This window comes from Pediculus humanus, genomic scaffold (genome assembly GCF_000006295.1).
Source record: "Pediculus humanus corporis 1103172107457 genomic scaffold, whole genome shotgun sequence".
NCBI lineage: Eukaryota > Metazoa > Arthropoda > Insecta > Psocodea > Pediculidae > Pediculus > Pediculus humanus.
In genome coordinates, this window is record NW_002987077.1 from 74,875 (window position 1) to 90,740 (window position 15,866).

General features: G+C 23.4%; 5 protein-coding genes across 5 annotated transcripts; all 5 read left to right on the top strand.

The window, feature by feature from the left end:
- Positions 1-316: 316 nt before the first annotated feature.
- Phum_PHUM105940 (uncharacterized protein) lies at positions 317-3,043 on the top strand (the record flags this gene model as incomplete). The annotated part of the gene is made up of 11 exons (XM_002424010.1): positions 317-443; positions 529-872; positions 1,035-1,184; positions 1,266-1,484; positions 1,562-1,587; positions 1,621-1,708; positions 1,811-1,953; positions 2,037-2,196; positions 2,268-2,504; positions 2,602-2,734; positions 2,820-3,043. The coding sequence occupies 11 exons, from the start codon at positions 317-319 to the stop codon at positions 3,041-3,043; spliced, it is 1,851 nt and encodes a 616-aa protein (XP_002424055.1).
- A 1,454-nt stretch (positions 3,044-4,497) lies between these two features.
- Positions 4,498-5,064, top strand: Phum_PHUM105950 (uncharacterized protein; the record flags this gene model as incomplete). The annotated part of the gene is made up of 2 exons (XM_002424011.1): positions 4,498-4,600; positions 4,958-5,064. 2 exons carry the CDS (start codon positions 4,498-4,500, stop codon positions 5,062-5,064), a joined length of 210 nt encoding a protein of 69 aa, XP_002424056.1.
- Positions 5,065-5,785: 721 nt separating this feature from the next.
- Phum_PHUM105960 (CD82 antigen, putative) lies at positions 5,786-7,556 on the top strand (the record flags this gene model as incomplete). Its single annotated transcript, XM_002424012.1, has 5 exons — positions 5,786-5,851; positions 6,511-6,705; positions 6,848-7,021; positions 7,107-7,316; positions 7,404-7,556. The coding sequence occupies 5 exons, from the start codon at positions 5,786-5,788 to the stop codon at positions 7,554-7,556; spliced, it is 798 nt and encodes a 265-aa protein (XP_002424057.1).
- Positions 7,557-10,225: 2,669 nt separating this feature from the next.
- Positions 10,226-13,824, top strand: Phum_PHUM105970 (uncharacterized protein; the record flags this gene model as incomplete). Its single annotated transcript, XM_002424013.1, has 11 exons — positions 10,226-10,327; positions 10,444-10,619; positions 10,741-10,934; positions 11,502-11,742; positions 11,833-11,974; positions 12,128-12,317; positions 12,666-12,824; positions 12,902-13,005; positions 13,087-13,320; positions 13,403-13,527; positions 13,602-13,824. The coding sequence occupies 11 exons, from the start codon at positions 10,226-10,228 to the stop codon at positions 13,822-13,824; spliced, it is 1,890 nt and encodes a 629-aa protein (XP_002424058.1).
- A 617-nt stretch (positions 13,825-14,441) lies between these two features.
- Phum_PHUM105980 (APAF1-interacting protein, putative) lies at positions 14,442-15,544 on the top strand (the record flags this gene model as incomplete). The annotated part of the gene is made up of 5 exons (XM_002424014.1): positions 14,442-14,471; positions 14,582-14,676; positions 14,807-14,967; positions 15,038-15,344; positions 15,430-15,544. 5 exons carry the CDS (start codon positions 14,442-14,444, stop codon positions 15,542-15,544), a joined length of 708 nt encoding a protein of 235 aa, XP_002424059.1.
- Between the last annotated feature and the right edge of the window lie 322 nt (positions 15,545-15,866).

The following is a 15,866-nucleotide window of genomic DNA, read 5'->3' on the forward strand; positions in this document are numbered from 1 at the left end:
GTGTATTTTTTTTTTTTTTTTTTTTTTTATCAAAGACTTTTTTAAGTACAAAAATTTTTTAATTTTAACTAATTTTTTAAGATTTTTTTTTTTTTGTTTTAAATGTAATATTATTTATTAAAATATTGTAATATGTTAAGTACACAATTGTGTAAAGTCATAGCATTTAAAAAAAATTAAAAAAAAATTAGTCATAATATCAAGGAAAGTGTTTTATATAAACATTTTTTATGATAAAGTGTCATGAAACAAATTAATTTCATAATTTTTATTAAATATTATATTTAAGTATTTATAAATTATTATATTATAAACAATGGATGTATTTAATAAATTAAAATCAACGGTAACTAATACTGTTTCACAATTTTCTGGAGTTTTACCAGGAAATCCAGTAACTAGAGAGTATGAAATTACTAATCACACATGTTGTGCTGGTCCAGGTAATTAAGTTATTAAAAAAATTTATTTGAGATTTTAATCGAATAGATGTAAAAAAAGCATCTGTTTCCTATTTTTTTTTTTTAGGCCTCATGTGGAAAGTTTTTCAAGGTTTTAAAAAATCAACTAAACAAGAGGCATCAATATTTATATTTGAAAAAAGGTTGCTTGATAAATTTCCAAGAGAAAATAAGGATGTAATTTTAGAATCATTAAAAAGTGGGGTTACACAGTTGACTAAATTACGCCATCCTCAGATACTTACTGTTCAGCATCCAATGGAGGAATCCAGGGAAAGCTTGGCTTTTGCGACTGAACCAGTTTTTTCAAGTTTATGTAATGTTTTAAAAAATTCTGAATCTTTATCATCTTCTACATCAATAAAGGATTATAAATTATATGAGATTGAGATAAAATATGGCTTATTACAGGTAAAATAATTTATTTATTTAAAAGTTTGAGTAAATGCAATAATTTAAGTCTTTTGCTTTTCGATTTACATATAATTGATTTTAATGGTTTTATTACATATTTTTAGTAATAATTTTATTTTAATAATTAAAGTGACTTTAAAATATACAAACTTGTTTTAGGTTGCAGAAGGACTTGCTTTTCTTCATTCGGATGTAAAATTACTTCATAGAAATATTTCACCTGAATCGATAATAATAAATCAACAAGGTGCTTGGAAAATTTTCGGCTTTGATTTCAGTCTGCATGGTGATGTAAAAGCAGATGGATCAGTAAGTATAAAATACAATTCAAGATTTTTTTCCAAAATAATAAGTTTCAAAATTTTTAATAAAATCAATCATTTTTTTCAGGTATCTTGGCCCTCGATAGATTATTCGCAGATACTTCCGAATTCAGCTCAACCAAACTTGGATTATCTAGCTCCAGAAAGTAGCTTATTATCAACTAATCTTTCATCATCAAGTGATATGTTTTCATTTGGAATGCTAATATATGCCATTTATAATAATGGAAAACCTCTTTTTTCTTATAATGGTGATTGGAACTATTATGTCAAAAAAATTTCCGAAGTATGTATGATACTACATAATTTTTTAATTTAAATAATATTATTGTTTTGTTTTTTTTATTTTAAATATTTCAAAAGTTTATTGCTAAATTTAATATTTATTTGTAGCTAAAAAATATTCAAAAAAACTCCTTTAGTAACATTCCTTTAGGTTTACAAGATCTTACAAAACTTATGCTTCATACCACACCTGAATTACGACCTGATGCTCATCAGTTTACAAAAGTAAGTAATTTCTATTATTTTACAACATGTTAATTGCATTGAATTACAATTTATATTTTAATTTATTTATTTGATAAAAATCACTTATATAATTAATTTCAGGTTGAATTTTTTGAAGATGTCGGAGTTAAAACTTTAAATTATTTGGATTCCCTTTTTCAATGGGACAAGCTACAGAAATCCCAATTTTACAAAGGATTACCTCCGATCATACAAAATTTTCCTCAAAGAGTTTGCATCTATAGGTAATTATTATCATTTTTATTCTTTCACATGAGGTAAATGCATTTTTATCACTCAGATTTTTTTTTTTTTTTTTTTTTTGCAGGGTCGTGCCATGTTTAGGTAAAGAATTTACTAATTCAAGTATGGTACCTTTTGTATTACCTGCAATGTTGCAAGTAGCAGAAACATGCTCTCAGCAAGAGTACATGACTCACATATTTCAATATTTGCAATCAGCAATGAAAATGACTACACCTGTTCAGGTAAAGTGAATTTATCAGTGTTTTCTTGTATTCATCCAATAAAACTAAATTTCAATTTATTCTAATTACAGATACTTCTTATTTTTATGCAAAAAATGGAATTATTATTGAAACTCACACCCGCGGAAGAAGTCAAAACGGATGTTTTACCCATGCTTTATAGAGCGTTAGAATCGGACGTTCAACAAATACAAGAAATGTGTTTAACGGTTTTACCAACATTTTCAGGTCTCATAGATTATTCGGCAATGAAAAATGCAGTTTTGCCTCGGATTAAACGAATGTGTATCAAAACATCATATTTATCGGTAAATTTTTTTTTGTTTTGTAGTAAAATATTAAAGAATGGCGTGATTTCGAAGAAGTCGATGTAATAATAAAAAAAACACTTAAAATATATTTCAGGTACGCGTAAACAGTTTGGTATGCATCGGAAAATTACTCGATAGTCTTGATAAATGGTTAGTTTTAGATGAAATATTACCATTTTTACAAGAAATACCTAGTAGAGATCCGCCGGTTCTCATGGGGATATTAGGTAATTATAAACGTACCTAAAAAAAAAAAAAAAATATTTTAAATTTCCTTGATGTAATTTTTCAAACGAAATTTTCACTTTTCAGGTATTTATAAAATAACGTTAAATCATAAAAAGTTGGGGATTCCCAAAGACGTGATCGCGACGAAAGTGATACCATTTTTAATGCCGTTAACAATCGAAAATGGTTTGACGTTAAATCAATTCAACACGTTATTTTCGGTTTTGAAAGATATGATTAGCAGAGTTGAAAATGAACATAGATCGAAAATAAAACAATTGAACGCCATGTCTGAGCAAACAAGGTAAAATGTCTTCCTTTTTGTTTTTATATTTAATATATATTGATAATGGAGTAATAATTGATAAAAAATTAATTTTAATTTCAGTTCTTTATCAACTTCGAATTCCATACAAGAAAATTTATTCAATCAAAAAAATACAGAAACCAAACGTGATTTGGATTCAATTTTTTTAACGTTAGATGAACAACCGAAAGAGAGTAAAATACAATCTCCACCCAGTAATCTTACGTTGGAAGATAAACAAAGGTATTTAAACAAAGGTTTTTTTTTTTTTTAAATTGTATTACACTTGAAAATTAACCAAAATTTTTTTTTTTTTTTTTTTTCTATTCGATAGAATCGTAAAAGAACAAGAAACTTTACGGAAATTTATAAAACAACCCAGTCTGGTGAGCACGAATGCGAATAACGAGCCGATTAAAAACAAACCCAAGGATTTAACGGATGTTCTTTTGCAATCGAATTTAAACGAAATGAAATTATCCGTTAATTTGACTCCGCAATCAAACATGGCGAATAAAAATATTTTATTACCCAATTTAAAATCATCGACTCAACAACAACCGAATATGTCTTCGGGTTCCTGGATGCTACCGTCAAATAATTCATTTAACGGTCCTTTTATGGGTTCGTATTATTATCCCGCGTGTCAAGATTTTAAAAAAAAAAAGAAAGTTTTATATATATATATATATATTTTTAAAATTTTCAGGAATTCAGTCACCGCCTGCTAGTAATTTAAATAAAAGCAATTTAAATTTTATTAATCAGCCATTTAATCAAAACGGTTTGATGAATAACTCTATGACTTTGCCAACATTGAGTCCGATTGTTAGTTCACCTCCCAATTTGCAGCAACCTACCAAAATATTATCCAAATCTGAAATTAACGATTTTCTCACTTAATAATAATAATAATAATAATAATAATAATACTTTTAATAATTAAAAATAACGTAATATACTTATCATATTTAAAATAATAATAAAAAAAATAGTGAAATTGAATGACGTAAATGCATTTAAATAAAAAAAAAAAAAAATTTTTTTTTAATTAATTATATTAATAATTATAATTAATAAGTTATTGTTAGTTTTGACGACATTCGAAATTACATTTCTCTTTTTTCTGACTCTTTCTTGTTGTAAAAAAAAAAATCTGGAAAAGCTACAACGCTTGTGAAAATTGGCATATAAGAGAACATTTTTTTGCATAAATGATAGAATAATTGTGGTAGAAAATGTGAATTTTTATTTATTTATTTATTTATTTGAGATATAAAATTTTGCGTTATTTTTTATAATCTTTTAAGTTTTAATTTATTTATTCGGTTTTTATTTTTAGACTTTTTTTTTTTTTTTTACATTAATTTTATTTATTTCATTTTCTAATGAAAATAATTTATAATTTTTTAACGTCTTCTTCATTCATTCTAATTCTTTTTATTTAAGTTTGAAATGGAAAAGAAAATCATTTCCAGGTTAAAACTAAAAGTTGAGAGAAACATTAAAGTAAGTTTTGTCATTTATCAAAGTTTTAAGGGGGGTTTGTCAAAAATAGGTTTATAGTCGGCCATTTTAAAAAGGAAAGTATTACATTGCCCCATTTTAAATTTTTTGTGAAATTATTGTAATAACCATATTAATTAATTTAAATACTTTGAAATGACAAATTATAAATTTCGTAAATTCTACTATTTTTCAAGATGTTAAAAATTTATCATGTTTAAAACGGAAAATTAATGTTTTTTTTTTTTTTTTAATTATTTATTACATTAAATTTGAATATAATTCAAATTGCATATGGCGATTTTTACTCTTATTGAATCCTATTTATACAATCGTTTAATATTAAATTTATATTTTGGTTCTTTTAGATATTGTTTAAAGTAATAGTTTTTTTACTTTTTTTTATCAGTTTATGTTTTGGAAAATAATTTTTTCTTTTTGTCCATGAATTTTCATTTTTTTAACGGTTATGTAGGATTTTATGCAGCAGCAAATGGCTCAAAATTTATTGATTAAATATATTGAACGAAAAAGAAAATAATTTTTTTTGGTTTTCGTTAAACTTCGGAACTGTAAAAGAATAATTGAAACGAAAAATTTATTAAAACAAAAAATTCAAATTAATTTAAAAAAAAAAGAATTATTGTTGGTTCATATTTGAACTTTAGTTGAAGTTAATGAATGTCCGGTCTTTTATGAATTTTTTTTTGGATTTAAAAACCGATAAAAAAACAATTTAAAAAACTATTTTCTCTTCATACCATCAAAATAATTATCGGTAAAATAAAACGTCATAGAAAATATATTTAAATGAATTAAATAAAAATTTTTATAAAATTAATGATGATTTAATAGGTGGGCATTAAAGAACAACAAAATTTTTTAAACGCGGGCGGTGCTCACACAAATAATTTTAACAATAAAATACATTTTAACTTGAATTAAATCGTCAGTGATAATATAAAAAGTTTCTTTTTTTTTTTTTTTATTAAGCCATGTTTGATAATTTTATTCGTGTTATAGAAAAAAAAAGAAAAAAGAAAACAATTTAACAATTTTTATTTATTTAATTCACATTTGAATTTATCGTGTCAATAGACACTTTCATTAGTTGTAATATTTATTTGACAAAGCGTGCATAATAGACCTGCTTAATTAAAGGATTTTTTTTTTTTTTTTTTTTTTTTTTAAAATTTCATCGTGTTTAAGTTTTAAGACGTAACTTATTACAGTTGAAATGGGTTCGAACAGTTGTTATTCTATATTAAAGTATTTAGTTGTTGTGATAAATCTTATATTTTGGGTAAATATTTTAAAATAATTGTTTATGTAAGACAAAGCTTAGTGCCGCCCACTCTATCAATATATTTTTTTTGGCTTCTTTGCCTTTTATGACGATTTGCCCGAAGAGTTACGTTGCTCAATTAATTCATAATAAAATTATTGTAGGCTATATTTTTTTACGGAAGGGCGTGTAATTTATCATGTACCACATTTTTTTTTCTCTTCTTTTTTTTTAATAAAAAAAAAAAAAAAAAGAGTAAATAAAACCAATAAATTTTTATTAAAAATTACATTCTATCCCTTTAAAGAAGAATTTTTTTCAAAACAGCTTTTTATTTTTATTAATTGGAGGATATTTATATTATATTTATTAAAAAATTATATATATTTAATGTATCGTTTCATTTGTAATTAAACAATTACAGAGAGTTAATTATTACAGTTAATTATTTTAAAATAAAAATTCATGTTAACATTAATTAAAATATTTTTGTTTATGTAATAATAATTTTAATTTATTAAAATTTAAATTCGAATCATGTATGGGAAATCTATTAAATAAATTTTTTTTATTTGTTTTTACATGTTCAAATTGAAAATTTAGGTTGAATTTAATTGACAATTTAAAAAAATTTTTTTTCTCTTTTTTATTATAACTAATTAAAATACATGATTTAGATTATCGGTCTTGCTATTGTGGCTCTTTGCATATGGCTTCTTACTGATTCCTCAGCATATTTAAGAGTTACTCAAGATGAACAAAACTTCCAATCTGGTATATATGTTTTTCTGGCAATAGGTATTCTTATATTACTCGTAGGAGTATTGGGTTGCTGTGGAGCATGTAACGAGTCTCAGTGTTTATTAGTATCTGTAAGTATTTTTAACGGTTTTAAATTCCTATTGTTTAATTTTTTGTTATTCATTAATGTAGGTCATAATGGTTTTATAAAAATGTTAGTTAAATATTTATTGTGAAAAAAAAATTGTAATTTAAGTTTTGTTTTTCTTTCAGTTCTTTTGTATACTCTTGGTCGTTGTGGCAGCAGAAATTGCAGCTTTTGCTTGGGCGTACACGAATCGAAACGAATTGAAAAATTTAGTCGAAGTCAGTTTTCAAAAAACCATAGAAGAAGAATATGGGATAATTGATAGTCGTACAGTTACAATTGATACCATTCAAAAAGAAGTTAGTTTTTTTATGAGTTACATTTTTAATTAATTAAAAAAATATTACTGATATAAAGTTTATTTATAAATATTTTTTATTCTAGCTTAAATGTTGTGGGGCAAAGGGTCCCATGGATTGGGCTAACAGTCAATACAACAACAAAAAAACACAATTGGATTTATCTGTTTCTTCAGTATTACAACACTTTGAAATACCTGAATCATGTTGCAAAGGAGATAAAGATGACGTTTTGTGTAAAACTGGAAGAATCGGAAAGGGAACATTACCAATATCACCCATTATACATGAAACGGTAATTTAAAATTTCATAATTTTTTTAAAAAACTGAATCTCAATAGGAAACAAAATGGAGTAATGATAAAATTTTGCATTTTTCCAGGGATGTGTTTCTAAAGTATATGATTATATCGAAGGTTATTCTCCCATCGTTATCGGAATCGTTGCTGGTATTGCTATATTGGAAATATTAGGGCTTATTCTTTCTTTGATATTATGTTGTGCAGTTCGTTTTGTCGATAGGTATAAGGCTTAAAACATTTAGCAACTGCTTGGCTTTAATTTTTAATTTAAAGATTTTTAAGAAAGGCAAAAAATTCCCTTGTACAAGATGTATATGTAAGTTACAAATGTTTCACACGTTGTAAGTTAAATAAGAAAAGGAAATAATTTATAAAATGATGATGATGATGATGACACAAATTTATTATTATTTGTAATTAGAGACAACATTCAGTAATTAACATTACCCCAGAGCTTCTTACAGTTAATATGAATTAGTTAGTTTTGTCGAAATGTTTGCAACTGTTTGTTAAAAAATCCAAGTTTTATGTTTTTTTTACAAAATGTATTTTAGTAATTTTTGTATTTTAATTGCAGTGGTGCCAATTTAATCTAAACTGAATTTAACGAAAAGTTAACGAAATATTTGACGTTACAAAAAATGTATAAAAATGAATAATAATATTAATAATAAAAAAAGTACTATAATAAATTAATGTGTTCGAATTTTCCCACTTTACCATTTTTTTAAATATTAAAATGGTAAAATGTCGGGTATTATTAGTATTTATAAGACTAAAATTAAGTAATTAACATAAAAAATTTCAAGAAGCTTTCTATTAAAAAAATATATTAATATTATTAAAAAGCATAGGAAAATGTTTACCAAGATGTTTGTTGGTGTGAAAAAATAGAATTTATTGCCTTTAAATCACCGTATTTTTCGATATTAATTGCCAAAAAAACTACTTTAAAAAATACTTGAAGTTAGAAAATAAAAATGAATGTTATTTTTTGCCTAAATTATACGTAGTAACCGGTTCTTAAGTTTTTTTTATTTTAAATATATTAATTAAGGGAAAAGGCAAGTTAAAAAATGAATAACAAAAATTTTTTTTTTTCGATATGTACCAATGATGCTTGCCTTTATTATACACACATAAATATATACTTATTATATAATAGTTATTTATTAATATTATTATTATTAGATGTAATATGCTTACTTTAAGATATATATTTAATTAATGACTAATATGGTTGTTTTAATTTTTTTTTTCTTTTTTATATTTTACAGAATATTGTTTTATACATTAATTTTAAAATTACACTTTTAAAAATATGAGATAATATATATATATATATTCTTGCCATATTAACATATGATAATTATTTGTTTGTGCAATTATTTATTGGTATTTTTTTTTTTTTAACAATTTTCTTTTTATTATATAACAATTTACAAAATTTTTTAAGTTTATCGTTGTTTATAATTTGCATTCCTTATTTTTCATAATTTTATTTCAGTCCAATTATTGAAAAAAACAGAAAACTATTTTTAAAATTGAGGTAATTGATTCGTTCATTTTGTATTTAATTTAATTATCAGAATTAATTGTCATTTTTTATTTTATTTATCAGAGTAAACATAAAAAAAAAAAACATTTTGTCATTGAAAAATTGTTTTCATTCTCTTGTTATTAATAGTATGATAAAATAATTAGTCATATTTATTTTTATATTATTAATATTAAAACTAAATATTTTAATATCAATAATATAATTACCGTAATTAACATTATTAATAATTAAAAGAATTAGTAGAACTAAGTATAATTATTGTTTTAAAGCTACAACTGTGACATTAATTGAATTTTTTAAATTTTATTTTAAAATAATAAATTTCAAGAAGAGCTCTTGTAAAAAAAAAAAAGGACTACTTGAAAATTTATATTTTCAGACAGTAATCATATTGTTTTTAGAATTGTTTAAATTTGATAATTTTTTTTGTTTTTACATTGATCAGAGCACAATTTTCAAAAATAATCTGCTGATAATTTATTTTTATTGATAATATTTATTTAATAATTTAATAATGTTGCGAAAATCCCCGCCATTTTTTTTTTGTCTCTCCTTTTTCATTTTTTAACTTGAACTCTATGGCAATATTATAAGAAGGCTATGAAAATAATTTCCCTTATAATTATTTATGGTAGAAAATATTGTTTTATATTTATTATTTTTTCAAGATATTTACATCTTAAATGTTGATTAAAATACTTTTTTTAATAGTTTTTTACAAAAATAATATAATTTTAACAATATACAATCCTACGTAGTTTTCAATCAAATAATAAAATTTTATAAAACCGTTACAGTATTACCTTGCCGCTTAAAAAAATGCGTTGCATTGTTTTCAGTGAAATGGGTCGACAATTAGATTGTTCATTTTATTAAAGGTTTAGTGTGATAAAATTAATTTTTTATTATTTTGTTTAATGTTAATTATTAATTATTTGAATTTATAAAATTTTGTTTTACATTTTAAAATCAATTATGTAAATTTTATTAACTTTTTTAGAGTAATCTTTAGAGTAAGATTTAATTTTTAGCATTGGTTGTTTTCATCACTTAATAAACAAACATTTTTTATAATTTGAAATTAAATTTTTTTTTTTTTATTATTAGAATCAGTGTAAATTTTATATTTTTAGGTATAAAATTGACAAATTTTTAAAAATATGCTGTCATCACTTTTTATTAATTATTGCATTTATTATAAATTGTATAAAATATATTTAATGCAAATGAAAAAATAATTTGTTTTTTTTTTTGACTTTACTATTTTATTTTTTAATTTGTTAAAAGTTTAATGTCAATTTTTAATTTTAGATTTTTATTTTAAAAAAAACCATAACAACAATGATTCTACCATCTCAATTTAGTTTAGAAGAAGAAAATTTTTATAAAGATATTCAAGATTTGGTTAAAAAGGGGTCTCAAAATGAAAAAGAACTTTCTTTGGTAATGTATTTTTAAGTTATTTTAATTTATAATAAATTGTTTTTCTATTTAATAATATTTATAGTAAAGTTATTATCAATTAGTTTTAATAGTTCTTTTTTTTTTTTAAATTGCAGTTTTTAGAACGATACAAGGATTTGCTTTTAAGAGCCGATTTAGATGATGAAACATTTATAATAAATTTTGCAAAAGCTGGACTTATTATTGAAGCATCAGCAAAAGTATATGGAGTAAAAGTGGATAATTTATGGTTAAATTTAGAACATGTATTAGAATCTTTGAAAAATAAAGGGTAAATACACAATAATGATTGTATCATATTAAAAATTTTAGTTTTCGTTTAATAGATTTGTTTTAATTTTTTCTGTTTTAATCTGAAAAATTATTTTTATTGTTTTTTTTTTTTTTTCCAGATCTTTTCAAGGTGGTAAAAAAAAATTAGATAGTGAAACTGAAGGAGATTTAGATGGTGGAGTTTCAGATGATATTCAAGATGATGAAGATAAACGTAAAGGAATCGGTTTTAATAGAAGACGAAGAAAATTAAATGATGCTCTTTTCTCATGTGATGATTTTCAAGAAATAGACAATGTAACTGGTCTTCTAGGTTTGTTTTTTTAAACTGTAACCATCATAAAATACTTGCTTGATAATCTTTTTTTTTTAAAAATTTTTTTTGATTTCTTACAATAGGAAAAAATATGAATGAAAGTAATAATAATAATAATGTAAACGAAAATAAATTAAAATTATGCGATAAAATACCGAATATGTTTATAAAAAATAAAAAAAAAAAGAAAAAATTAGATGTTTGTCTGGATAAATGTTTTGATGACAAGGATGTTATAAGGTATGTGCACTTTATGTACTATTATATTTATTATATAAATACTTTTTAAAATTAAAAATTAAAATTGTCCTTTTTTGTTTTATTTTTCAGACTGAGAGATTGGATAATTACAACAGAATGTTTATTAGTTAAGGAAATATTTGCAAAACTTACCAATAATATTTTATTGGTTTCTAATTTAAATAACAACACATTAGGTATTATGTTATGCATTCGATTTGTTTTTACAATTTCCTTACATTTATTTACATTTATTTACATATTTTTTATTTAATAATTTTTCAGATCATTCCAAGGAGAATTTTGAATCGATAGCATTTACAGATGATAATATCATGTTGGATGATTCTGTAAACGATAATGCAATCCCAGGAAATTTAGAACATTCTTTTTCTTTAAATGATAAAGAAAATAATAATAATAATAATTGTCAAATTGAATTACCAATTGAATCAAGTATAAAACTTCCTACAATCGATGACAAACCTGTTTTGGGCGAAGAAACCTGTGAAAAAAATTTAAATATTTCTAAAGAATCGGATGTGTCAAAATTTCCAAATGCCATGTAAGAAAATTTACCGATTTGATTTCATTCTCATTTCTTTTATGTGATCCACCCTTTTTTTTATGAAATAACTATTTATGATTTTTCTAGGAAAAGTAAAACGGCAGATTTTCTCGTAGATGTGGATGAAATTTTATGGAATCCATCGAAATTTCAAGATGTTATATCGACAAAGAAAATGAGAATAGGAAGAACGAATAAATTGATGTGTCAACTGTGTATAAACAAAAAAGTAAGTTAAAATATTTTTTAAAAAAATTTTTTCTGTTTTTATTCATTATTTCAATCACATTGTGAAAAAACAATTTGACTTTTTATATATATATATATATATATATATATATATATGTTGCATCCATTAATGATTGTTTAAAATTTATTTTAGGTTCACAAAAAGAAAGGAAAAAAATGTTTACAGGGTAAAAAAAATGAATGTTTGGATTCATTTTTTACTCCATATGTTCAGCCAAATTTGTCGGAATCCCAATTTGGTATCCTTCCAGACGAAGAACTTTATTCAGCTTACAAAGCTGAAATGAAACTTATAGAACAATTGAAAAAAGTCGATTGTCGCAGTAAGTTTTTATATAACAATTTATTTTTTTAATCATTATTATGCAGAATAAATAACTAATTGAAATTTTTTTTTTTTAAATAGAAAATACAAATGGGGCATTTTATCCTAATGAAAACATTGAAGGTAAGTCCATACAAATAATTGTCGATATTTAAATGAAAAAATGAAATTTTTTTAAATTGAATTTAAATTTTTTTTTTAGATTTGAAAAATTTTTTGGGTTTTGATGGTTTCGAAACAAGTTTTATAAGGCTGTCAGAAATTTGTGAGTATTCGTATTGAGATAAATTAAAGTTTTAATTTTTTTTATATTTAATTAAATTATTTAATGAAAATTTTTTCTTAGCCACTGAAGACGATTGTGGTTTTGAAGATATTGCACTAAATCATGATCAAGTTGATAATGATGATAATTGTCCTGAAGATGTTAATGATAATGGAGATTTTGATTTGCCATTTCCGGTTACTGAAAATCATAATAACCCGACAATCACAAATACAGAAGGTATTCCAAAATATAATTCCATGTTTCTATATTTTAAGCACACTTCTCGAGTAATCATTTATTGGTTTTTCATTTAGATCCTGGTGAAAATAATTTTGATCCAGTGTCGTCTGCTGCCGAATCGGAATATCAAAAATTAGTAAATGAAGAATTAAAAGAGCATTATGCAGCCAAATCGAGTGTGAGTGAAGAACCATCATGAGGAAAATATAAGTTTTTTATTTTTTTATCGGTTAACTTTTTCTTCTTCTTCTTCTTTTAGTTTGCTCAAAATAAAGAATTGGGTGTTAAAATAGCCAAATGGTTTGAAATGATAGCAGATAAAATAAATTTGTCGCAAAGGAGAGGAGCATTAAATATGAAATCATTAGCAAGTAAAATAATGAAAAGTTTTCCATGTCAACCTAGCGAACGTCCTTTAATGAAATTTCAAGATTTGGTCGAAAATCAAAGTCGAAGAGACGTACCCAGATATTTTTTTGCATGTCTACAACTGGTGAGTTGTTTAAAATGTCTTAAAGTCTTACTGAGAAATGAAAAATTTATGTTTTTGTTTCTGTTTTTTTTATTTTAAATAGGCCAATGAAGGAAATTTGGAAATTTCAAAATCTAGTACTCAACCCTTGACGACAGATTGTATGTTGATAACAAAATTAAAAAGTGGGGAGTCATTAAATAATTCAACCGTTTCAACTCCATCAAAGTAGGAGGTTTTTTTTCTTTTTTTTCTAAATTTAATTTTTATTTAATTGTTTAAGTGTTCATTATTCTTTTCAGAGTGTTAAATTCGAGTAAAATTGAGGTAGGAAGTCCTGATTTAATGAGTCAATCGAAAAGAAAAAGAAATTCATGCGATTCACCCTCACTGGTTGGAAAACAGAAAAAAGTAAAACAAAAAATTATAAAAACTTGCAAGAGGCCAAAAAATTTCAATTCAGTTTTAAATGTGAAAAGAAGAAAATGTTCAGTTTCGAGTGTTGACTCTTTTATGTCTGCATGAACTCGGATTAAACTTGTGTGTTTGTGTGTGTGTGTGTACAAAAAATAAATTAAATTATTTTTTTATTAATCGAATCACTTACAACCTTTAATAATACTAAATGTAAATTTTTGTATATTTTACCAGGCAGAAAATAATGCCAAAAATATTTAATAAAAAAAAAAAAAGAAACATTTTATCTTTATTTTATTTTATTTTTTAACTTACTTAGACATTCTTTAAAAAGAAAACAAAATTTTAAGTTAAGAATTTTTATTTTAGAGATAAATTTTTTTTTTTTTTGTTCATCAGATTAAAGTTAATTTTAAATGAAATTATTCTTTTGTTTTTTTATTTTTTAATAAAGTTTTTATTTTAATTCGTTTTTAAAAAAATTTATAGTTAAATAATTGTTTTATGTAATCCTCATAAAATTTTTTCCTTTATTTCTAAATTGAAAAATTGGAAGAAAAATCATGTCTATAATGTTTCTGAACATTTTTTTTTTTCTGAAGATGTAAACAAGACTTTAAAATCAGTGAAATCTTTTGATTTATGATAAAATAAGTGCATAAAATATTTATCTTAAAGTGTTTTAATCTTTTATTGTTTATTAATCAGATAACATTCAGTTAAACATGAATTCGTCAGATGTTGATTACTCTGAGGTAGGTCAAAATATATATTTTTAAATATTCATATTTTCTATTGGATATTCATTGTTAAAATTCTCATTAATGTCTTTTTTTTATGCAAATATTTTTTTAATTTTATTTAGGAGCATCCTCGAAAATTGATTCCCAAGCTATGCAAACAATTTTATGAGTTAGGATGGGTTAGTGGAACCGGTGGTGGTATTAGTATAAAACTTCAGTTAGTATTTATTTTGCTGAAATTTCAATTCATTTATTAAAAATGAGGGGAAGGAAATATTCAATTAAAGGAAATTACTCAGTTCATTAAAACAAGGCTTAAATAATATTATAAATTTTATTTTTTCCAGGAATAAAATTTACATTACACCTTCTGGTGTACAAAAGGAAAGACTTCATCCTCAAGATTTGTTTGTTCAAAATATTCAAGGTGAAGATTTAGAATTACCTCCTCCAGAAAAAAAATTTAAAAAAAGTCAATGTACGCCTTTATTTATGTGTGCTTATACAGGTATGAATCTTTCTTATTTATAAAGTTGTAAATCTTTTTAAAAAAAAAAAAAATCTGTTTCATTTTAAAGCGAGAAATGCTGGGGCAGTCATTCATTCACATTCGAAATCAGCTGCTTTAGTAACTCTTTTATATGATAAAGAATTTAAAATAAGTCATCAGGAAATGATCAAAGGAATTTGGAATGACAAATTGAAAAGAAATCATTTGTATACAGAAGAGCTTATTGTTCCGATTATTGAAAATACTTGTTGGGAAGAAGATTTAAAAGATAGTTTAGCTGAAGCCATTGAAAAATATCCTCACACATGTGCTGTTTTAGTTCGAAGACATGGAGTTTATGTTTGGGGAGAAACTTGGGAAAAAGCGAAAACTATGTGAGTTTTTTTTGTAAACATAAATTTCGATTATCATTTACCTTTTCTTTTATCTAACATAACAGTTAAACCTAAAATTTTTTAGGTGCGAATGCTACGATTACTTATTTGATATAGCAATCGAGATGAGAAAATTAGGATTAACTAAATGTCCAGGCGATGATTTGCAAAAAAGTAATGGAACAAAAAAAAATCATTAAATGAATTCATCAATTTTTAATTTTATAATATTTTTTTAAATAATGATTTTATTTCGACTATTGTGTCATTTTTTTAAATATGCTTCTAATTAAGGGGTAAAGCTTATGGGAATAAAATATTTGGTTTATTAAGTAAAAAATCATATTTATATTATATAAAAGATATATCATATATTTATAAAATTTATTGATTTTATAAAAATTGTAACATAATTATTGTTAAATGATTTTTAATTTTCTATCAATATACATTAAATTTGTACAATTTTTTATAAATAAATTATTTATTATCAGTTATGAACAAGTGTACAATAAGTATTCA